The following is a 24,247-nucleotide window of genomic DNA, read 5'->3' on the forward strand; positions in this document are numbered from 1 at the left end:
GCACAGGGATTTGGGGGTGAGGATCCCCTGGTCTGTTGTGTGCTGGCAGATTGAGCAAAGAAGATGAATTCTGAGCAGCTTTGCTATCAATGGAATACTGACATGGATAAGGAGCAGCTTTGCAGGACCTGTGCACAGAGTTCTGTTTAACTGAGATCCAGAAATCCCAGAGACTCACATCTCAGAAAGGCTTCACAGGCTCCATGCAGACTGTGGAGAGGAGATGGAACAGGAGCCCCACAATGGATACATTTATTACTCATACCCCAAAATCACATGGGGATGAGAGGAAGAATCAATACACTCTGACTCGAGTTCAGATGGAAAGAGCCCCCATTCCATCAGCAGCCAGTGCAGCACCACCTTTCCCCAGCTCTTCCCTGGCTGACCAACTTGTTTTGGGAATAAAAATCCTTTCACTTGATTTGGTGAAATCAGAGGGAGTTGGCTGAACTAGAACAGTTCAATGGTCAATATGATCCCCAGCAGGGCACCAAATGCCAGAGAGGGAGGTGGTGGAAGAATGCAGAGGGCACAGACTGGTACAGCCCAAGCCCCCAGGCCCAGAGCTCCCTCTGTGCAAGCAGCTCCTGGGCTCCTGCAGGCTCTGCTCCCAGGGACCTGCACAGAGCTCTCTGCAGGGCTGGGAAATGTTTGTGCTTCTCAGCTCACTACAAGGACTGTTCCCTATTCCTGCTTGCAGCAGCAGGAAGGGAGCATTCTAATTTCCTCCCTGCTGCAAAAGCACAGAGGTGTGTGTGTGTGTGTTTCTGTGTGTGTGTGTTTCTGTGTGTGTGTGTGGGTGTGTAAAATCCTGAAAATATTGTGCAGCACCATTGGTTCAGTCCAGAGGGAAGCTGGGATACTCAACTGTGTTTGGTGGCTTCCAAAGTGTCACCAGCTTGGAACCAAATATTGCCAAAGATAACATCCTCACAGTGGTTGGTAGTTCAAAGAGGCTCAAACTCTGTCTCATCACTCCCATTAGACCCATGAATGATTTATCTCTCCCAGTCCCCTTCCACGAAAGTCCCAAATGAAATTAACAAAACCCCAAGAAACCAAACAGGAATAAAATAAATAAATAAATAAAGGCATTCCCAAAACATTTATTTTGCTTCTCTCTTTGTCTCTCTCCAATCAGCTCAGAGACACCGATGGCACCTACCTTCACCCACTGAGCTGCACACGGAGCAGGGAGCCCTGAACTGCAGCACTCCCGTGGTTTCTCCTGCTTCTGGACATCTGTCCCCAGAGCTGGCACTGTCCCAACCCTCCTTCCATTCCCAGGATCAGTAACTCATTGGCTATATGGAAAAGAAGTGTATCCAAAGCACACGATGGCACATGGAGGCTGCAGAAGCATGGGGAAAGGAGAACAGAAGGGCAGCAGCTGCTCCTCCTGCCCTGACTAAAGGCTGAGCCACGGCACAACTCCCCTCCAGCCCGGCCCAAAGGGTGCCACCCCTCGCCCAGACATTCTTGTGGTGCATTACTGGCACTTTATAGCAGTCTCATATGGCAGATACATGCACATGTCTGTGTGTTACATACAAAAGGTCTGATAACAGTAAAACATTGTTCCGAGAGATATAAAAAACCCAAGGAGTTGCGTTAGCCAAAAAAAGTGTTTTGTGAGAAACGACAATAAAAATGATATAACCACAGCTTTTCTTTTCTTTAAAATTAGATAAATACCCAAAGCTATGATTTCACTTGGGGCCTCTGTACCTTGACAGGGAGTCCAATGGAGTATATCTGAAGGCACTTAATATCCTCTACTCAGCTGTAAGATGGTTGCACAGGGAGCTGGGGAGCTTGGGATGTGGTTTGGGGCATGGAGGAGAGAGATGGATGAAAACAAGCCCTGAAGAGCCATGATCCACACAGCCCCAGGTGCCGAAATGAACACAAACGTACAACCCAGGTGTGGAGAAGGTCTCTCTTGGAAAAGAAAACTGCCAATTGCAAAAGTCTGTGTGTTTCTATGGACAGAGCACTTCATGCAACTCTGACAGTTCATCATACACTCTTAGAGATATTTAGCTTTGTCAGTTCATTGACCTCCTCAGTCCCCATCTCCTCACAGTCATCCTTTTCCACGGCTTTGCCAAACCTGCACCTCTCCTCTGCCTTGGCCACGTCCTTCTGGAGCTTCTTGGCGGAAGGAAGGATGTCCTTGGCTTCTGAGCTATCTGTGCCATGGGCTATCTTATCAGAATTCTGTACAGAAGGCACCAGGTTGGCAATCTCATCCGTGGGAGACCGCCCAATGCTGCCATCCACTTGAACCCGAATGTCTGGAGATATGGACAACTGGTGGTGGGGCACGATGCCGTTGTCCATGCACTTGGGGTAAAGGTAGGTCTTCATCTGCCCCTTCCCCTTCACATTGACCGTCCCCCTGTAGTCAAAGTCATACCCCATCTTGCTGAGGATGCGGTAGCTCTCCTCACTCACCTGGATGCGGCACTCGACGCCGGTGGTGTCCATCCTGCTGGCGATGTTCACAGTGTCCCCCCAGATGTCGTAGAGCAGCTTGGTGGTGCCGATGACCCCGGCCGTGAGGGGGCCGTGGTTGAAGCCGATGCGCAGTTTGAAGTTAAACCACAGCATGTTGTTGTTGAAGTCGTCCACCACCCGCATCATTTCTTTGGCAAATTCAAAAAGGGTCTGCAGGTGCCCGTGGGGATGGCTGCTGTCCTGGCACTGCGACGTGTTCAGCCCCGACGCCGCCATGTAGGTGGCCCCGATGGTTTTGATCTTCTCGATGCTGCTGTAGTGGGGTTGGCTCAGCAGCTCGTCGAAGTCCCCGATGAGCTCGTTCAGGACCCGGTAGCACTCCTTGCCTCCCTCGTAGTTCTCCTCGTAGAACTCGCTGAAGTTCACGATGCTGGCAAAGATCACCCCGCCGCTGTCGTGGTTTTTGGAATAGCTCTGGGACACCTTCAGCTGCTCGGCCACGTGGTAGGGGATGATGTTCCTCAGCAGCCAGTCAGCCTGATCCCTCATGCTCTGGATCTTGGTGCGGTGCAGGTCGGCCTCCACGTCGCCGTGGTAGTGCAGGCGGTAACTGACCTCGAACTCGCGGTTCAGGAACCAGACGAGCAGGAGCAGCAGGAAGGACACCAGAACCACCTCCTGGCCGATGAGCTCCGCCGGCCGCCGCGCCTCGCTCGGAGCCGAGCTGTTGCACGGGCTCTTCCTGGAGCTGCACAGGGGGAGAGCACACAGGGGTGTTTTAGCTTAGGGCATGGCCATCCCTGCCCCACAGGTAGAAATGCTGGATTAGAAACGCTAAATTATGAAATATCCATTGAGAACTTCATCTGCTGTTAAGGAAATGCCAAAGAATTAATTTAATTTTTAAACTCACCAAGTACTTCCATAAACCCACAAAGATTTCTTTATCATCATGTTCAGTGGCACAGGCCAATCCTGTTTTAAGGACTTCAGCAAGGAAACAGGTACTCTTATATCTAAATATATATCTAAAAACACTGTATGTAAATTTGTACCTGTGTGTGTGTTTAGGTATCTGAGTGCACTGAATGTCTGTATGTGGGGGTGCCTGTGAGTTTCCTGGAATTTATTTGGTTTTGTATTTTTTATTACCTCCAATATTCAGAACCAGCTGCTTTACACTCCTGTGCCTTTCCCTTGTGTCGCACCAAGGACCAGGAACCTCTGCCATGTGCCTTTCAGGCTACACAAGAAGGGTTTGGGAGAGGATAACCCTGTAAAAGACACATTGTGGAGAACCCCATGGCAGGGGGTTGGAACTTCATGAGCTTTAAGGTCCTTCTGACCCAGCCCAGTCTGGGGTTCTATGAGCTGCATGGAAGTGGGGAACATGGCTGTGCTTTTCTGTGATAAAACCACTTCAGCTTTTCATGGCGGAGACAGAAAGTTTCTCCAAGTGCCAAGATTACATAAAATAATCAAGAATTCCTGTCTGCCATGGATTGGGAGCAATATTTCAGATCCTTTCGACAGTTCAGTGCCTGCCTGTGCAGATTATGAGGTGCTGATGGAGCCTCTGCCAGTGCCAAACCACCCTGAACGAGGAGACATCTGCACTCTCCAATCTCAACTTTCTGCAGAGATGCAAAGGCACAAATTGAATCTGAGCAGGCCCCACCTATGCACTCCCAGAAGCGAAGGCTGAAGGCAGATAGCTTGGCACGCAGTCATTTCTGCAGGGATCCAACTGCATTTTTGGGATAAAATTATGCCAAAGCTTGAGATCTGATATGAGCAGACATGCGCTGAAGTTCTTTGAGTTAAGAGAAGGTTTGAAAAGGGAGAGCATCACATCAACCTTGCTCCTGGAGAGCCAGACAGGAATCCACACTCAGCACCTGCCTGCACTTCTCTGGGAAGGCAGGAGGGGATTAAAACTCAGCACAACTGGAGCAACAGCTCAAGAAGAGAAGGCTGAATTTGTTACTGTAACATATGAAAACATTCCTGAGTTCATTTTGTTGCTTCATGTCCATGGGGGACAGGCTTCCACTATGGATATATTTCAGAACTGAACTTTATTACAGGCACAGTTTTTTTTTTTCTGAGTTTCATTCTCAAATACTTGATTGACAGGAAAGTGTGATGAAACAAAACCACAGCACAGCTGTGAGACAGATGAACGTGCCCCATATCCAAAAACATTTCTCTGTGCCATAGTCTTTGTATCTGTTCCCTTTTTTACAGAAATCCTATGGGGAAAAAAGTTTCTGGTGAGTGAAATATTTACAAGAGAGTGCAGGCTGAATTTCAGATGAAAGACAGGACAGATTACATTGAAAATTTGTTCTTTTGTTTTCTACCATAAATACACTTCTCCCAGGAGAAGTGAAGGTGTATTCATTTATTCCCTCTTCACAAGGGGACCATGAAAGGAGGAGATGTCCCAGCTCAAACAGAGCCCCACCATCAAGTTCCTGTAATTGCTGTACCAAGACACTCCCTCCTCCCTGATTCTCAACAGAACCTCTGGTCTGAACCTGTTTATTTCCTCCCTTGAAAGACAAGTCAGAGACAAAGACAAAGACAAGGTTTAGTGGTGGCCTTGGCTGGGTTAATGGTTGGACTCAATGATCTTTGTTGCTCCCTTTTATTCTATGATTCCCTGATCTTGGAGGTCTTTTCCAGCCTAAATTATTCCATAATTAATGACTAGCAGGGAACAATTCCTGAAATACAATCCCTGTTATTTTGGAGGTGACAAAATGCCCTCCCAGCTTGATGGGCCAATAAAACAAAATGATGTGGGTCAGAGAAAATATCTTGGAAAATAAGAAGAGGTGGGGGAAAGTGAGGAAGGAATCTGGATTCAGGAGCACAATTCAGATTCTTTGAATCTGAGTTCATTCTTTCATACATCTTGTGGGCAGAGATCTGTTACTGACTCTGTTACTGCTCTGAGAGTTTGATCCAGATAATCCCCTCTAACATCAGACATTCCTGCCACAGGGATTTATTTAAGCCATTAAGGGCTTTTTATTTACAGGTTGCTGTACAAAACACTCTCAAAGCACTTTAACTCCTCTGCAGTGAATGAGGTGAGCACCCAAAGTTCTGTGAGGAGCAGTGGGAGGCAGGATCTGCCTTTGGGCAAGGAGCTGCTGCTCCCACTCCCATTCCTGGAGCTCCCCATGAGCTGCTCAGCGTGCCCTGACCTCGTGGGCTCCAGCCCTGAGATGGGCATGGCAGGGAGGGACTCACTGTGCCCTGACCTCCTTCCATGAATGGGGAATGGGGTGGGATCCCTCCTCCAGAGCAGGAGATTTTATCCCATTGTGCATCAGGATGGAAAGCTCTGATTCCAGCCTGAAGGAGAGAGGAACTGCATCACCCTCATGTGGAATTCCAGCCTGGGATGTTGCAGTGACCAGGGTACAGGACCTAAAGGGCTGGAAATCACCTAAATCACCTCCCCAGGCAGCAGCCATGACCTGGAGTCACTCTGGAATGAAAAGAAGAAAAACTGTCCCACACCTCCAACAGAAAAAATCAACCCCCCATCCCAATCTTTCCCAATTCTCCTTTTTATGAGGTGCTGCAGCAGAAAACTGATTTTAAAAATCATTCCAATTGAGATCTTGAGCTGACAGTGTCTCTTTAACTCAAACTGGTGAAATGCTGCCTGGCACAGCCCCCTCACTATTAACTTGGCACCTCCATCCAGGCTGGGAACATGGAACAAGTGAGACTCCAGAGACAGAATCTCCTTTGGCTTGATCACAAATCATCAAGATAATGGCTTCCCACTTACAGAACTTTCTGGAAAGCCAGTTTGCTTCTGAGCAGTAACCCCTGTTTGGATTTGGTATCTTGCTATATTGAAAGAGGAGCTCTCCCTGCTAAATCTGAGAAGAATGCAAGGGAGGAAAGGTGTGGAAAAGGGGATCAAAGTGCTGCTGTCCATGAAAATCCTGCAGTGGGTGCCTACAAACCCTTCCCTGCACTCAGGTGAGTGCAGACTCCACTCAAGTGACCAATTCCTGCTTCCCCTTGGAAAGTGGCACATCCCAGCAGCTCTGAGGTGAGGAAAGAATGAAAATGAAAATGAGAAATGTTTCCTTCAAAGTTCATGGCTGTATCCTTTGGGCTGCCTGGAAAACAAGGGAAACTCCACATTTTTATTTACAGACAGTCCAGAGGTGAACTCTGTGCTAAGGCTTCATTACCATTGTTACTGTCTCCCTTCCCAGGCAACATTAATATTATCTCAATTCTTGATCAAGGAAAGGGAACAACCCCATTACAGACAACACACAACCTTGTCTAGCCCTCCTAAAACATGAGAAAACTTCAGTGCTGAGTGGGGTAAGCAAGGAACCTGATTTATGTAATTCTGGCAGAAAGGTACAGCAAAAAAATTTTGTTAGGCTAAGAGAGTTTCACCTTCTGTTAGTCCATTATCAGAAAAAAGGGGAAATTCTGTACTCTAGAAATGTGATATTCAATAATATACAGCATAAGAACCCTGAGGAAAGAAGCCAAATTCTCTTTAATGGCAGAAACAGAATAGGATTAACTCCCAGCTCTCTCTTTTAACTCCCAGTGTTTGTTAATGTCCAGGTTTGGGCAGGGTCAGGCAGGGGAGCTGGACTGAAGGGCAGTGCTGAGCAGAATTAGCACATGGGTCTCTTCCTCAGCTCAAGGAGCACAGACAACATCCTAATAAAAAGTGAAAAATGAAGTTTAGGAATGTTTAACAGGTGACACATCTTGGTCACTGCCTTACTTGGCCTTCAGATCACCAGCCAAGCCTTACAAAGGAGGGAAAGCTTCACTCCACAGCTGCTCACCACAGACACCTCCATGGTCTGGTCAGCAACTCTCACCTTCCCCTGTCATCACTCAGAAGTTACATATTTATGGAAGAAAAATATCTGCAGGACAACAATGCTTGACAGGTGATGTTTTCACAGATTTCTGTCACTGAGGGGAAGACCCAGCTGTCAAAGGTTTAAGGCAGGATGAATTATTGATCAGTAATCAGCAGCTGCCCTGGAGCCTGCTGGGGAAGAGATTTGGAATTCTGAGGAGCACAAAAGCTTCACAAACAAAAAATAAGGATCCAAACTTAGGCTGATCCTGTGACACTACCGGAGTGATCAGCACACTGATGTTTACCAAAAAGAAAAAAAAAAAAAAAGCCTCCTCTATTATTTTGGTTTTAACTTTCCATTCTGGATTCAATGAACTGGAATTCTGTTACAAAAAAGAACTTTCATTAATCAAAACCAGGAAAAAGGAAAATCCCTGCAAGAAAAGCCAGAGCCCCCCCAAACTCCAACACTGCAGTAAGAGCTGAGTCCTTGGTGAAGAAATACCCAAAGCAACCCTGTTCTCATCCCTCTGTACCAAACCCCATGTGTTTTCTGAACTACCACAGCATTTGTGGAGATGAGAGTTATTAGAAAGGAATTTTGTTTTTACACACCCTCCCAGGACAAGCAGCATGCTCCTGAAACCCCTTTTACCAAAGTCACAGCTCCACAGTTCATTCAAACCCAGCAAGGCCCAAATATTGCCCCAGATCTGCAATGAGCAAACCCAGACTTGTCTAATACCAAGGGCCAGTAAAACACTGAAATGGTATTGCAAAAACTTGCAATAAACCCATGAGAAACTCAACACTGAAATCACCAGAGTGAATCTTTAACACTCTTCTTTTAAGGGGCCATTAATTACCCAGGAAGGGATTTTTGTTTGCTTTGAAAGGCTCCAGGGTAAATTCCCTTTGCTCTCAGTTTTATGACTCCCTGCCCTGCCTGGGAAGGTGACAGCCAGGCCCAGAGTGTCACATCCCAGCCTGGGAAGGCAGCTGGCTGCACATCCAGCTATTCCACAGCTTTTCCTCTGCCCCAGGGAATTCTCACCTGCCCAGCTGTGAGAGCATCCAACTCCCACTGCTTCTGAATGGTGCAAATCAGCCAAGGAAATCAAAGAAACAGCTCGTGGTGGACACATAATGCTCTAAAAACTGCTGCTACTGGAAAAACAGATGCTGTTTTAAATAGTTCCTCCACAGTTCTATTGCCTAGAAATCCAATTTAAGGAGAAAATATCATTACACAACTCTGTGAGTGCAGCACCAGCCCTGATGAGTTTTGGTCATACCCAAGTAATCTGTAAAGGAAATTACAGGAGAAGCTTAAACACAACTTGCTGAACCAATTTGTTGAATTCCCAAGTTATTACTGTGGATGCAAAGTTTTGCTCCCTGTAATTCAGTGAAAATGTTTTTATCCCTAAATATAAAGATGGTAATTTTATAGAAAGCTTACCTAAAGTTCTGTGCCAAATCTAGATGAGGAGCTTCCATGGAGCTGAAATGAGAAAAGCACTGATTTCAGAGGGAAAGCTAAAGCAATAAACAAACATCCTGCAGCATTCCAGACAGAATTTTCCATTTCCCTATTGCACAGACCAAGAACTGCACTGCAGACCTGATAACTGCACACAAACTTTGTCTGAACATGACTTATCTGCTTGGGAGAGAGAACCAGCCAGAGTTGCAAATCCCTGAAAAGGGAAACTGGAACTCTGTCATGCCTGGAACAAGTAATTGTTAAACAATCCCATCTTACCTGGAAATAGGGAAAAGCAATCCCAGAGCTCTAAGACTCCATTATGCCTCCATCTTATGTGAGAACACAGCACAAATATTTTAAAAATAAAACACAAAGAGAACAAACCCCAACATCTCCAAACAAAAACCAAAACCAAAAAACCCCAAACAAAAACCAACAAAGCAAACAAAGAAACAAACCAAACCATCCAAAACCAAAAGACCTCCCAAATCCCCAAAACCCTAACACAGAACCTATTTTTAAGATGCCATTAGAGAAAATAAGTAATTCAAACACTTTGCTTATTTATTTGAATTACAATTTCTATACTGCAACCAAGTAGCAAGAGAGTATCAAACTCTCAGGATTAGTTATAACTGGAAAAGGAAGTCAAAGTGCAGACAGGGCTGCAGCTGCCACCATGACAAAAATATTATCAGAATCATGGTAAGAGACAAACAAAAAGATGATTATTAACAACCTGAAGCAATGGGTTTCACTGACTAAACCTATGTGACTCTTGTTCAGGATTAATTTTATCAATTCCCTTTCAGACCTGCAGTTCAACAGCTCTATTACTTGAAATGTTTATTTTTGAGGGATGAAATAACAACATATTCCATGATTTCTGAACCTTGCCCATTAATGGTCACTGCTGCTCACACCACAGGTGGAAATAAGAGAATTATTAAGAGAATGGGGTTTCTTATCATTCACAGAGCCCCTTTAGCACTCAGCAAGAGCTGATGCTGTGACCTGACACAAGAGCAAGGTCTCCACCTCCCACCTTTGGAAGAGCCATCAATAAAGCTGAAATGCAGGGAAAATGCCCAGTTCTGGGTCCTTCTCTCTGCACAAAGTCTCAACCCAGAGCTTGTCCAGGAGAGTATCCATGGCCCCTGCACCAGGCTCTGCCAGGAGCCCCAGGAGCTCCAGGAACTGCTGGGGAATCAGGGAAGAGCAAGCAGGGAACCAAGAAATGGCACTGAGGGTCTGCTCTCTGCTAATTCCCCTGCAAAACCAAGCCTGGGTTGAGTTTGGAGCCAGGGGGTTGGGCTCTGCTCCCAGGGAACAAGAGGAAACAGTCTCAGGCTGTGCCAGGGGAGGTTTGGATGGATAGCAGGGGAAAATGTCTTAAACAAAAGCCCTGGCAAATCCAGGAGTACCCACCCCTGGGGGATTTAGAAGTCCTGTGGATGTGGCACTTGGGGACATGGGGCAGCGTGGCCTTGGCAGTGCTGGGGGACAGCTGGATTTGATGGCCTCAGAGGGTTTTTCCAAACTCAAGGGTTCTGTGATTCCCTGGCTCTCAGTGAAGCTGAGCCACTGAAAGCACCTGTGCCACAAAGGGAAAAAGGGAAAACCACAGGGAGAAATCTTTGGGACTGGGAGAGGGTCACTCAGGGCTGGGGACAGATGGGGGATCCTGAACCCAATGGGACAAACCCATGAGGAGACCAGGGAGGCTTCACAACCAAACACTCCCTTCCTGCCCTGCAGCTGGAGAGATCTCCCCTGCCCTCCCTGTCCAAGTCCTCTGCAGACAGACAAGAAAGGGATTTTTCTGCAGTCACTATGATTTACAAATCATTTGTCAACTGACTCCAGCTCCAGGATATTTTTTCCAGGACTTTCTCCCTCCAACCCTTACAGCCACCTCAAATCACAGATGTGAACAGGGGTAAGAAGGGACTTTTATTCTCCCTTTTTTTAAAATATAAATTTGATCAAGATTAAAAGAGACCACTGAAGACACATAAAGAGGCAATCAAAGCTAAATACTCACTAAAATATGTATCTGCAAACTCTTTTTGGTTTGTTTGGGTTTTTTTCATGTTTTTCACCTTCTGATTCAGCAGGTCTCTGATGGAGAGGAACTGAATGATTGAGGAGAAGACCTTCCTAAATCCATCCCAAGGTGGGGTCTTAAGCTACTGAGAAGTGCAAGTTGTTTATGAAATTTTGCCAATAGGAGTAGAAGGCTGGAAGGACCCCCTTGACAAGAAAACAGCAGGAGAATAGTGCAAACAAATTCTCCTTGCAGAAAACAATTTATCAGGGGAAAAACTGGGAAAATTTAAGGTTATTGCACAGAAACTGCATTATCTTGATTCCTCTGGTTACAGTTCTGCAGAGTCCTCTGAAAAGGCAGGAAACTGAGAATGGAACTGGCTATTAGATCCTATTAAACCTAAGGACCTGCCTTCCACACTGGAAAATGAATTGAGGAAGGAGGTGGAAGAAGAATATGTGGATCCTAAGAGCAAAAATAAATCCAGAGGGGTGTTAGGGAGCAGTTAGGCTCTCTGGCACCACAAAATACCTGGGAAATTCCTTAATAAAACAGATTTTCAAACTAATGGTGAAAGGCAATTCTGTGGGTCTGTAACTGTGTCCTAGAAACACATCAGGAAGCACAGAGTGTCACACAGAAGAGGCACCCCTGAAATCCTTCAAAAAATAAATAAATAATGAAGAAATAAAAATCATTAAGGTTGAGATGCTGGAGAAAGTCATGGCAGACAGCAAATCCTGTGCACCAGCCCCTTGTTTCCCTGGGAGGAGCCCAGCTGAGCTCCCTGGAGTGAGGCTCACCTGGAGGGACACAAGGAGACGTAGAGCAGGATGAGCAGCACTGCTCCCACCACCGTTGCCAGCAGGGATCTCATCCAGGAGCTGAGCTGGCAGAAGTTACAGTACTGCACAATGGTGATGAGAATGGCACAACACATGAACATGGTGTACTGCAACAGAGAGAGAGAGGGGGGTTAGCAGCTGCCCAGGGCCCTGCCACACAGCCAGCATGGAGAATTCATCCTGGGTGATGGGCACAGGGGGTGAGCCCACGTGGAGATGGAGATCTTCCCTTCCAGCAGCAAGAAAACCTTCAGCACTGGAGCTTGGTCACTGAACATGTTCCCTTCCAGCAGCAAGAAAACCTTCAGCACTGGAACTTTGTCACTGGACATGTTTCCTTCCAGCAGCAAGAAAACCTTTAGCACTGGAGCTTTGTCACTGAACATCTTCCCTTCCAGCAGGAAGAAAACCTTCAGCACTGGTGCTTTGTCACTGGACATCTTCCCTTCCAGCAGCAAGAAAACCTTTAGCACTGGTGCTTTGTCACTGTTTTCCCTGGATGGAGGTTTTATCACACACCAAGTTATTTCAGTAATTTCCAGATCCTCCAGCTTACCTTGGTCAAAGCTCAGTGCCTCTTCTCATTCAAACAAAGGGAAAAAAAAAAAAAGGTGAAAATTCATGGTAAACTCCCCTCCAGTGCTGGGGTTAGATCCTGCCTGCTTTGAACTGAATATTGAGATTCTATTGCATTGGAAATGCAGAGTGCAACTTCACCCACCTGTCTGCTTTTAGAGACTCCTCAGAGAAGTTCCCACAGTGCCCTGTAACAGCTGAGTCCAGGGAAGGAAGGATCTGCCTCAGTGACAAAAGGCAGCTGCAGTCACTGCCAAAGGACAAGCTCACATTTTGATTACGGTTTGATTGATATGAGGTTCCAAATTCCTCATCTCAAAACCCTTTTACCTGTCCACAGCTTGCCTGGATAAATGAAAGGAAATGCACATGCACTGCCCAGAGCACCTTCATTTCCCCAGTACAACCTTACAGTGCTCAAAACTCTCAAGTGTGCCAATGATGTGCCAATTTTGGTTTCCCAAATATATTCATGACCATCCAAGCTAAACTAGAGACTCCACACTTGGATGAAGGAGTTCTGGTCTAGCTTTATGCTGTGTTTTACAGCATGAAATGATCATTCTCTCCCCTTCTCTCTCCTTTTAGGTGTCCTGTGCAGCTGAAGTGCAGACTCTGCAGCCTGGCAGTCCTGTGGCATAACAAACAAGCATGTGATTGAGAGCAGACACAGAGGATGGGAAAAATCCTTACATAATTCACCATTTTTAAACCACAAACAACAATTGTTGGATTTTTTAATGACTTAAAAACGGATAAAGGAATTTCAGAAGTGTCCATAAAAACCCCATAACTTAAACTTACTTTTTTCCCCCCCATTTGAGGTCTCCTGAAGTGGCAGGGCAGTGCTTCTCACTCCAAGTGATGCCCCAGCATGAAGCCAGCCTATAGAGGGTCAGGATGTGCTGGATTTTACTATGGATGCATGGCTTTGGAAAGTTTTTTTTTTTTTTTTTTTTTCATGGTTGTTTTTGTTAATTTTCATTTTATAATTATTTTATATCCAGGGAAGGTATAAAATGCTATGAATTAAAAAAAAAAACTTTGCAAAACCATGTCATAGTAAAGGAGGAGACTTACCTGACCCTCTATAGATTGACCCCGTTTCCTAGAGCTCCATGAGTGTGGGAACACTGAGCACAAGCTGAGCTGGGACATCCCTTGGAGAGTGAGCCAACAGCCCCACGACTCTGGAGCACCTGCAAGAGGAAAAAAAGCAAAGCTCATTCTCAGTTTGGTGATGAAAATCACCATTTTACTGCTGCTGCCTCAAGTGGTTTGACTCAACCTGACCTGTGTTGAGAACACACTCATAAAGTGGTTCTGATATTATCTGAAACATCTGGAGAGATGATCAAGGATGGTGATGAATGGGATGGTATCAAAATCAACAGACAGATTTGAGAGATTTGAAGGTTTTCAGCACCCTTCCCTGGAGGAAAACATGCCTGTGGTTAATTTACTGATAATCATGGAGGGGAAAGACCATCATTAGACTGAATGAACAAATAAATAAATTTACAGCTTAAAATTTCTTCCCTAAAGCTCCAAAAGGTAGAAACTGTAGAATGATCTTAAGCATGGGATGGACCAGAATGTCAGCCACACCCTGCTGTGGCTGTGACAACCACAGGATGTGTGTTTAAATCAACAAGGACCAAAAAATGTGTGGTCACATGTTCCCATGGAACAAACAGCCCCCAGCACCAGGAATAAGCTGTGATAGGAAGAGTGAAGAGGATCTGGTCATTACCTACACCCTGAAATAGCAAAGCTTTGTGAAATAGAATTCCCTGAAGATCCTGCAAAGGAAGGATTGCACACTGTGCTGCCTCAGAGAAACCTGCAGAGAAACAATCTTTCATCTCCAGCTTGAGGCCATTTTGTTCACAGTTTTTAAGCCTTGATTTTATGCTACAGTTGGCTTTTAAATTCAACTGTTCTCCCCCCTCCTCACTGTTGCCCATGGCTGGAACAAGAGGTGCCTTCCAACACAAACCATTCTGTGATTCTATGAATGTTTAACCCCTTGTTCTCCCCTTCTGAGTGCTTTTAATAACAGAGACACCAAATTCCCTATGGATCTCTGTGTCTGGGTTAAACATGCCAATTTCTTTCCATTCCTTTTCAGAAGGCAGTTATTGGATTCCTTTAACCATTCCCACAACCCCTGCAATGGCCATTCCTAGGTACCAAGTGCTCTCTCCTTTGAGTTCCTTCATCTCACTCTGCAAAGCCAAAACACCCCTCACTAATCCTGTTCCCATTGTTGAGGTTCACTGATACAGCTTCTCTGACTCCAAACTCCAAATCCAGCCCAGGACAATAATTCTGGGATAAACCACTGGAATTATCTCAAAAAAATTCCTGCAGAAGTGCTTGGTTTAAGAGAAAAAGGTATGCAGGCAGCAGGAATTTCTAGGTATCCTCTCCCCTTTTGTCAGAGAGTTTTCACCATGGCTGTGTTTACATAACAGACCAGGAATTCCTTCATCCACAAAGCCCCATCCCTCCAAGGGATCTCTATCACACAGATGTAAAGCAGGAGGGAGGTGGAGGAAGGCAGGCAAGCAACAAGCTTTGGTAGCTGCAAACACTCACTTTAGGGAATGGAGTTCAACAACTTACATGTATATTTGTTTCAAAATCAGAGGTGAAGTGCGAAAAAACTGCAAGAGCTGGGAGAGAAACCAGGATTGCACCGAAGAAGTGTCGGGGCAGCCAGCCAGATATCACCTCCAGGAGACGCTTGGTGCAAGTCATCACCTCCTCCAGGAAAAAAGCCATCCTGGAACACAGGAAAGCAGGGAGCCAGGCATTAATGGCAGCACATCTCCCTGCACCCCTCATTTACCTGTAATAACACAGCTTCAAATCCATCACTTGGGTTCTGTGAGCAACCAAGGTGCCACAGCACCTGCTGGTGACACCAGGGAATAATCCAGCCTGGCTGCTCCAGTGAGGAGAGGCAGCAAAGGGAGGGAGAGGAAGCAAATTGAAAGCCAAACTTCACTTCCTTGGAAGCTTAAGCAGAGAGAAGACTCCTCTCCATTCATAAATAAAGCAGGCAAGGGAGAGGGGAAACTTTCACAAGTGAAACCTACTGAAAATAACACCAAGAACGTCTGAGGAGCAGGGCAGCTCCAGCACCCATCACAGTGCAACCCAAACCAGTTCTCCCAGTTGGAAGCAGCCATTCTGCAGGCAGCTCCCTGTCATTAGGAAGGGGAAGGGGAGCGTGGGCTGCGGGCTGGCAGGAGCCGAGCCCGGCTGGCACCGCCCCGCGGGAAGGAGCCGCTCCCGCCCGGAGCTGCCGAGAAAACCACGGCCCCAACCTGTGAAAAGCTGAAGGAGCCAACTGGGAAAGCTCTGGAGAGCAGCTTACCGGAGATGCTTCTCAAATGAGAGCAGCTCTAATTGCTAAAATGAATAAGGGAAGGGAAAAGGATGCTCAATGCTCAAGGGCATTGCATAGAAAACTTGTATTTATCCATAGAAATACATCTTCGGGATAAATCCTTCTCAAAGCTCAACATTAGTCACTTGAGAAAAAGTGCAACTGCTGTTCAAGTGTCTAATTATTTTTAAGAAGCTGTAAAAGGTGGTGGAGCACAGTTGGCTGCATCCAGAGCCATGAATGGCACGTGTGGAGTGATCAGACTCAGGCTGAGCAGGTGATTCTGGACTGCAGAGCCCAAACAATACAGAATCACACCTTCTGCATGGACAGAGATGCTCACAGCTGAAAAAAAAACCCCAAAAATGAAATTCCCAGTCTCCAAAGTCACATAAATTACCCCACATCACCTATACCTCCAAAAAGAGAAAATATATCCACTCATTTTTAACCCTGTTGTCTGAAATACCAGGTTTTATATGGGATAAAAACCTGACACAAACTAAGCTGAATTTAAATTTCTATATGCCTGTTTGACACTCATTCCACACCTTTAAATATAAATTGTTTGTGAATGAGATTTTAATTCTCCAGTCTGGAATTCTGTGAATTGCAATCAAAAGTATTTTGTGCAGCATAAAGAACTCTTCTCTAATTGCATGTGTTAAAATCTGTAAATTACAGTTAAATTCATGGGAAATGAGGAATTTGGGAGGATGGAACACATTGTAATTCATCGGGAGCCCACGAGAGGGTGCTCACAGATTTGCAGGTTTAATGAACTTTCACTCACACCAAAAAGTCTAACTGTGTTCCATTGGAAAACAGAATTTCCAGCAAAGCCCTGAAATTTCAAAACTGCATATAAAAGATGTTTTAAAAGGGTCTCTAGAGTATGAACTGGGGTTTCTGAAGGGGTACAGAGTGTAAGAACTGTCCCTGTGCCCAGGTCTGAAATCACCACCCAACTTCCCAGCTCTGAAATGAAGCCCCGTCCTCCAGCACCGATGGGTTGGGATTGGCAGTGCCAGAGCTGAGCTGGGAGCCCGGGAAGGGGAAAGGGGAAGGGAAGGGATGCCAGCCCAGGGCTCCCTGTGAGGCAGCAGTGCCACCTGTGCCCACGCTCCCCTGTGGCTGGCACAGCCCCTGTGGCACACGCCCAGCTCGTGTCTCTCACCCCAGCCCACACACCAGGGACTCCAGGGTTGGCATCTCCCTTCCTGCCAAGCCTCCATGCCAGGACAAACTCCTGTGGGAACCATAGCAACAAATCCAGGGGTGCAGCTGAGGGGTTAATCCTGCCAGGAGGACTCTGCTTTATTTAGGCAGGTGCAGATTCCAGGGCAATGCCACCTTTCTCCTGCTAATCTTTACCTTCTTGCACTCATTTTTTTGGGATGGATTTTATGTTGGGCTCTGCACTCTGGAATTACAGGATGGAATTCTCCTCCTTAGCAGTGAATCCAGCCCAATGCTCCCAGCACAGGAAGTCAGGGGTGCATTAAATCCAGACAGCAGTGAGAGCTGCAGACAGATTTAATGGCTACAGGGCAGTATCAGTAAATAATGCAGTGTCAGTGGGCAGCTCAACAGGGCTTAAATGCTAAAGCATCTGAGCTGTTTACACAAGCTGGAGTTCAAATTAGTAACTTTGACATAAATGATTAATGGCTAATGGAGACTGTTACCATCATTTTTATATTTACTGGCAGTTTAAAATCAATTCCCAGAGTTCAAATCAAAAGCTTTTGGCATAGCAGCAATTTGGTGGGATATTAAATACCAGATGTTAGAAATAAATAAAGGCAAACAGACTACATTGTTTTCCTCAGCATCAATACTATGTATCAGCCATGTTAACAGATCTGCTTCATTAGGCTCGAGGGGCAGAGAGCAATTCCTGCTCCTGGTCATGAGGAATTCAGGAAGATCCAATGCTGCCCACAGGTCTTGGCTGAGGACAGACAGGGGTGGCACCTCAGCAAGGCTGGGAAGGTGAAGCACCAGGTATAAGACAGCTCTTTGGTCACATAAGAGCACAGCTTCCCTTTGGCTATTGGATTGCACTTGCTTTCTTCATCCAGAGGATTCTGTTCTGCTGTCTAAAAAGGTCCTTTTAAATTCATGAATTAACTGAAAGTTGACTCTCTTGAACAGGGCTAAACACCCACTCTTCTGCCCTCCACCCCTCACTGAAGCACGCTATCAAAAGCAACACATTTCTTGTAAATAAACTTATTTATAAGCAGTTTTACTCGAGGGTAACGTGTCAAAATTATCTAGTGAACAAAACTTCTAGATTTACACTAAATATTGGGCAGCTGCTGGGCAGAATCTCTAATCTCTATTCCTGCAGAGCCAGTCCTCAGACTCCCAAGTGGAATCTCACACACCGTTGTACATTCAATGACAACGGGGTTTTTTTAAATACCAGAACTTTAGGATCTGTTACACTTCAGCTGAGCTCCTCAAAGTAGCTGCATTTCAAGTGGGCAGAAGGACATTCTTCAGAGAACATTCACAGAGGAGATGACATCTTCCACGTGCTCACAAATGAAGCACCAATTTTTGCCTGCAGCTTTATACAATTAATTTTCGAGTGGCTCTTGTGCTAACAGTGGGATGCTCATCTATAGGTACTCCAATAATTTATTATCAGACACTTCAGAGGAATCAAAACATCCTTCCCCCTCGTAAGCTTTGCTCCATGAGGACTTCTGCTGTTGCAGAATTCAAGTTTTAAGGTGTTTCCACTGCCCAGGCTGTGACAGTGCTGTGCTCTCCCCTCCCACAGCTGGGCTGAGCCAGGGGAGCCCTTGCTAGGCTGAGCCCTGGATTTAATTATTTAATTACAATTTAGCTGATTTAAAGGCAGGGTGTTTAGCATTATGATAATGAAAATACAATGTGAAACTTAGGCAAGAATTTTCTGGTCTTAAAATAATCCCTTTTCCTGAAATTCTGGGAGTGTGCCCAGCATTGTAGTCCAGTCTCCTCCCCAAAGATATCTCAGTGGTATTCTGTGATTGTCATTTGGGATGACATTTCTGCACAGGAAGTTCTGCACTGTTTCTGTGCATAATGAGTGGTCAGAGGGAGCAGTCCTCACTTGGAAGAGGATTTGAAGAGGAAAAAGATGATTTTCACCTCCCTGACAAAGTGTGTGCCTCAGGTTATGGAGACTGGGGTGGCCCAGAAGGGTATTTTGGGTATTTACTACAAAGCAAATACACAATAAAAATTCAAAACATCCCTGCTGGTTTGAAGGAGAGGACAGGGAAAAGCAGAGGTCACCTGTCCCATCCAGCCATTGCTGGTTCCCAAGGTAACCAGGACAGTTTGAGGGGTCTGGAGATCACAGGTCAAGCTGACAGCACAGAGCTGCAGGGAAGCCAAACCCCTGCACAGCCACTCACACACAAAACCACTTTGCCAACTCTATACAGACTGAAAACAACAATTTTTCTTCTCCTTAAGGAACCCATAAACCACCAATTACAGAGCAATAAAACCTTATGTATCTACCTATAAATATTTCTAATGTTATAGCAATAATTTTTATAAATGTACAAAATAAGGCAAAAGCAATGTCCTGTGGGGAAAACAACAAATTGAAAAACACGAAAATGAAGTAAGAATTCACCTGTACAGCAAGTGAACACAAATTTTCTCCAAATATACCTGGACAGCAGAGAGTAGCACTTCTGGAAAGCAGTGGTTGAGCTGTTCCCATCTGAACAAGTTCATGGCCACCAAACCCAGACCACCTGAAAGAGCTGCCTGAAAACTGCCTGAAATTCAACTTCTGCCCCACCCAAACCAGAGTACAGACACTTCTGCAAAGGGGAAAATGCATTTCTGATGCAAGAGAGAGGACACACCAATAATTAACACAGTTTAGAATGACAACTCTAGCAGTTCAACCATCTCCCAGTACAGCTTTTAACTCTGAATTTTTAGATTTTCTAAAAACTATTCAAATTGCAACAAACAAACACACCTGCTAAGAAATGCTATCTTTAAAGAATTTCATAGATTGCTTCTCTCCACTCCACATTCCAGCTTTGATGTAAATCCACTTGCACACATTTATATGCCCAGTGAAGTACAAATTCCTTCAGTGACTAAAGCATTAATTCAGTAGTTTTTAAACTCGACCCTGCAAAGCCAAAATGAGAGTGCAAACTGCAATCTTTTGTTTCTTTTGAAACAGCAGCAGAAATTGCTTCCAGCTCGTAATTACAAAAGCATTTTGACTGACAGATCTGCAGAAGTCCAGGAGAGGACACCCATGTGCACACACCACCCTTATCCCTGTGTCAGGGAAGGGAGGGAACACCAGGATGAGGAGGGCAGAGTGAAGGGGCTCCCTCAGGCCCAGACAAACAATCAGCTCATTCACAGGTCAGTCCCCTGGGTTAATGACAGGTTACACCCAGGAGAGCAGGAGCTGCACTGAGCTCTGAGTGTGTGAGTAACCCTGGGTGGAGGAGTCACCACAGCAGCGCCCTGGAAGCCCAGAACAGCCCAGCACTGGGGGGACTGGGCACAAATGGGGAATGAGGAGCTGCTGTTAAAACCCTGGCACCTGCAGCCAAGTGTGCTGAGGGCACAGGAGAGGCTGAGGGGCAGGACAAGGGCTCAGGAGTGGGGTTGGCACCTCTGAGCACAGCCCTGCCAATGCCACCCCTTCTGCAGAGACAGAGCAGTGCCCCTTCCCTTCTGGGGAAACACTGGACTCCTGTTATATGCCAGACACAGAAAACATGAACTATCTCAATGTTAACCCATGAAACTTAAAAAAAATAAATTCTGGGCAGACACAATGTGCCTTCAGCAACTTCTCTTTTTTCCTTCTTTGAGGGCAGCATTGCTCTTTGCAGCTCTGACACATGATGTCAGTTTTAACCCCAGAATTCTGTACTTTTATCTTGGAGTTTAAGGGAGCAGTTTTTTGGGTGGATTTGTTTGCAGGAGAGATTGTCACAGACATCTTTTGTGAAAAATCCTTTCTTTAGGATTTTTCCCTCTTCTGGAAGGCTGAGGCCCCAGAAAGAGAATTTAAACAATGATTATCTGCTGCTGTGGAATGCAACAGGAGCACCTGTGATTGGCCCATGTTCCATGTTTACAATTAATAGCCAATCAAAGACTGAGCTCTCTCTGGGACAGAATCAGAGAGAGCTCCCTTGTTTATTCATTCCTATTCTATTCTTAGCATAGCAGCTTCTAAACTTTTCTCTCTATTCCTATTAGCATAATCATAATGTAAAATATATAATAAAATAATAAATCCAGCCTTCTGATCATGAGATCAAGATTCTTGTCTATCTCTTCACCCCTGAGGAACCCTTGCAAGCCCTGTAACAAGAGATCAAAGTTTTCTGTTTGAATTCTGACAGTGCTGTGAGGAGAGAAGACATACAGTGGCACATGGCATCCCAAGGAATGGTCAGAGGGGCAGGGATGGGGTGCAGATTCCATTTCCCTGTGTGAACTCTATCAGTCACAAAATCCTGCTGCAATTCCTGCAGCCAGAGCTCTCCCTGCCCAGCCTGTGCTGTGAGCCTTGGCTGCTCTGCCTCTGCTCTTCCAGCCCATCCCAACCAGTGTTGTGGTGTGCTGTGATGTCCCATTTTGGCCTTCCAGGTCATCCCCCCAGGTGTGCCTGTGCCTCTCTCCCTTCCCCCTTGCCCCCATGCTGAGTGAGTCCTGTCAATCAGGCTGAACATTCCAGCAAGGCGTCGTGTGCTTGGTCAAGTTCAAAGGATGCCCCTATGCCCAGGGGTCATTGGCCTGTCTGGGTGTCATCTTCCCCTGAGACCCTGCCCCTCTCACCTGGTTGGTGGCTCACCTGTACCTCCCCTCCCCCTGTCCCTGAGCTTAAAAGGTGATCAGACCATGCGGCCGGGAGTTCTGTTGGAGCAGCTCCTCACGTTCAGACCTCTGTAACCATGGAATAAACCTCTGGACATTAAACCCTCCAGCAGAATCCTCTCCTTTTTCTCTTCACCATCGCCTGAAGCCATTCCTCCTGAGGTAAACGGGGTTCCTAACAAGCCTGGACTTGTTCAGTGCCCAGCTGCAACCCCCAGCAAGCCAAGGTATCTCTGGGGTGACACACCGCAGTTGCTGCCTTTGGCCCGGCAGCGAGGGTCAGACTGGCCCAGGCACAATCTAACTGGTAATACTGGGAGCCTTTTTTCCAATAAACCAGCTCCTGGGATGCTGTCAAACAAAATGTCCCTGAGCCAGGCACCAGTGCAGCTGTCCCTGCTCTCTGCAGGCTTTGTCACACTGTCCTTACCTGATGGAGACGACGAGGGACAGCACTTCCAGCAGGATGGCGATGACGAAGACGGCGACGGCGGCGGGCGGCGGCGGGGCTGCCACCATGCCGTGCCTCAGGAAACACGTGATGGAGAGGATGAGGAAGACTGTGGTGGACAGGAACACGTCCAGCAGAGAGCTGAAGGTGGCACTGGCAAACGTCTTCACTGGAGCATTCCTTATAACCTGTGTGGAGCACAGGGATTGAGGGAAGGGATGGAAAGGAATAAATGATATTTTGTTGGATTCAATTGGATGATGAACAACAGAATGAGGAAATTTTGGCCACTTCATTAATCCAGTGTAAGCACTGGTTGGAAACAAGAAGCAGAAGAGGTGGTTTGATGGTGTCACAGCTCTCTGAGCAGACCATGTTGAGAAGAAGTATTGGTGGCACAGCCCCCAGGCCTGGGGTGGTTTTTACACACTATTATGATATAGAAATAATACAACACAAAAACTGAATATTCTGTGCAAAGAAAGATAAATATAATAAGTAGAAGGTAAGTTATGGGATATTTTCTTCTATTCTTTTAATCTAAAATAATAACAGATTTTACTACAACCTTTTTAACCTTAAGAAAACCCGCCTAACACCACTCCACAGACACAACTCCTGTGGCAGAATTCACATTTCCCTTTCAGACCAGATTAAAAGCTGTGTAATCCAAATTGACCAGAGCCCAGGACATCCAGTTCTGCTCTTCCATAACCCCTCACCACACATTCCCATCCCATCCTGGCCTGGCCCAGTGCTTGTGCAGCTGTGCTTTGTGCTACCATGGCCAGTCCTGCTGAAAACCAGATCAGGAGCTCCACATGCTGATTATGAAGGTGAGCCCAGTCCTAGGAGTGTTTGTATCTGCCCAAGCTTAGAAAGCAAGCTCCAAAGAAAACCAGAAATTATGTTATCAATGTCACCATGAAGGCGCCCAGTTGGAGCGCTCTGGTTTAATTTGGAAGTTTCTTTTGTTCCTGTGCTCAGCAATACTGGGAAACAAACTTGTTCCTCATTTGTACCTCTCTGCAACATAACAAATCCAGCCAGCATCACTTCAGTGCCTAAATGACCTTTTAACTTGAAGGGGTGACAGAACCCTGTTCATGCACACCAAGTGCCATCAATTGAATTAAGGGAAGCAGCACTGTGTCCCCAGTGACAGAGTCAGAGATGCTCTAACAGTGCTAAGTAGTGCCTTCATTCCCAAATGAGAACAGACTGAGGCTCTTGGGAAGCAGAGCTGATTCCAGAGAGGGATCACAACCTGAGCCTGCAGCTGGCACTGCATAATCAGAGGGGAATTCAGGAGTGCTGGAGTCACTTTTAGCAGCATTGACTGTCAGGCCATTAGAGAACCTGGACTGTTGTCAAATCTTTTCACTCTCCAAAAGATTTCATTGTTGTTTTGAAGCAGAACTCTGCTAACATTAAAGCTTTAACAAGTTTTTGCCCCAGTGATCTAGAGAGAGAAAGAAAAAAGGTTTCATTGTTGTTTTGAACCAGAACTCTGCTAACATAAAAGCTTTAACAAGTTTTTGCCCCAATGATGCAGAGTTACTATTAGAGAGTGAAAATTCCCACTTTCAAGGAGGTTTATGTAATAATTTTCAAATTATTAGCTTGCCACTAACAAAATGCACAGGCCACATTTCTGCTCTTTCTAGGAATTTCCTACATAGCTACATTAATAGGTCCATCTTCATATGCTTTACTATCTCTGCTTTGCTTCTCTTTCCAGTCTTTCCACTGGAAACTACTTGATTTACTATTTTATTACAAAAGAAAATAGTAAAACTTTGCAAACTTTACTATTTTCTTTACAATAGAAAATAGTAAAGTTTGCAAATTTTGCAGGCTGCATCCCACAGGAAGTTTCTCCCTGTTGTTGCTACAGGAACTTTATGCAGAGAGATGAAACTAAATTACAGGATGAGCATGGAGCTCACCAAAGTGAGGAGATTGAATTCCAGCACAACTGGGCTTTCCTTTGCTAAAATACAATAAATTAAGTGAGGTGTCACCTGGAAGTATTGGAAAACAAGCAAATATTGCTAAGGAGAATGTGACAACAATGCCCAGAACTCAAAACAACAAACAGCAAAAGCAGAAATTGTGCTGCCCTCAGATGCAGGACACACTGGGAAGAAAAGAAACCCACCCCTGATTTCTCCAGATGCAATTGTGCAGAGGGATCACCCAAATGAGCAGCTCATGGTGCTGGAA

General features: G+C 45.8%; 1 protein-coding gene across 2 annotated transcripts in view; it reads right to left on the reverse strand.

Moving 5' to 3' along the window:
- Window positions 1-1,089: 1,089 nt before the first annotated feature.
- The window catches only part of ADCY9 (adenylate cyclase 9), an 86,863-nt gene continuing 63,705 nt past the window's right edge, over window positions 1,090-24,247 (reverse strand). For both annotated transcript variants that reach the window (XM_058035909.1, XM_058035906.1), the window contains 5 exons: window positions 22,001-22,209; window positions 14,925-15,084; window positions 11,679-11,827; window positions 8,799-8,840; window positions 1,090-3,211 (listed from right to left, as the gene is read on the reverse strand). In XM_058035909.1, the coding sequence (XP_057891892.1) occupies window positions 2,023-3,211; window positions 8,799-8,840; window positions 11,679-11,827; window positions 14,925-15,084; window positions 22,001-22,209 (1,749 nt within the window). In that variant the 3' untranslated portion in view covers window positions 1,090-2,022. The remainder of the gene's footprint in view (window positions 3,212-8,798; window positions 8,841-11,678; window positions 11,828-14,924; window positions 15,085-22,000; window positions 22,210-24,247) is intronic.

This window comes from Melospiza georgiana, chromosome 16, assembly GCF_028018845.1.
Source record: "Melospiza georgiana isolate bMelGeo1 chromosome 16, bMelGeo1.pri, whole genome shotgun sequence".
Taxonomy (NCBI): Eukaryota; Metazoa; Chordata; class Aves; order Passeriformes; family Passerellidae; genus Melospiza; species Melospiza georgiana.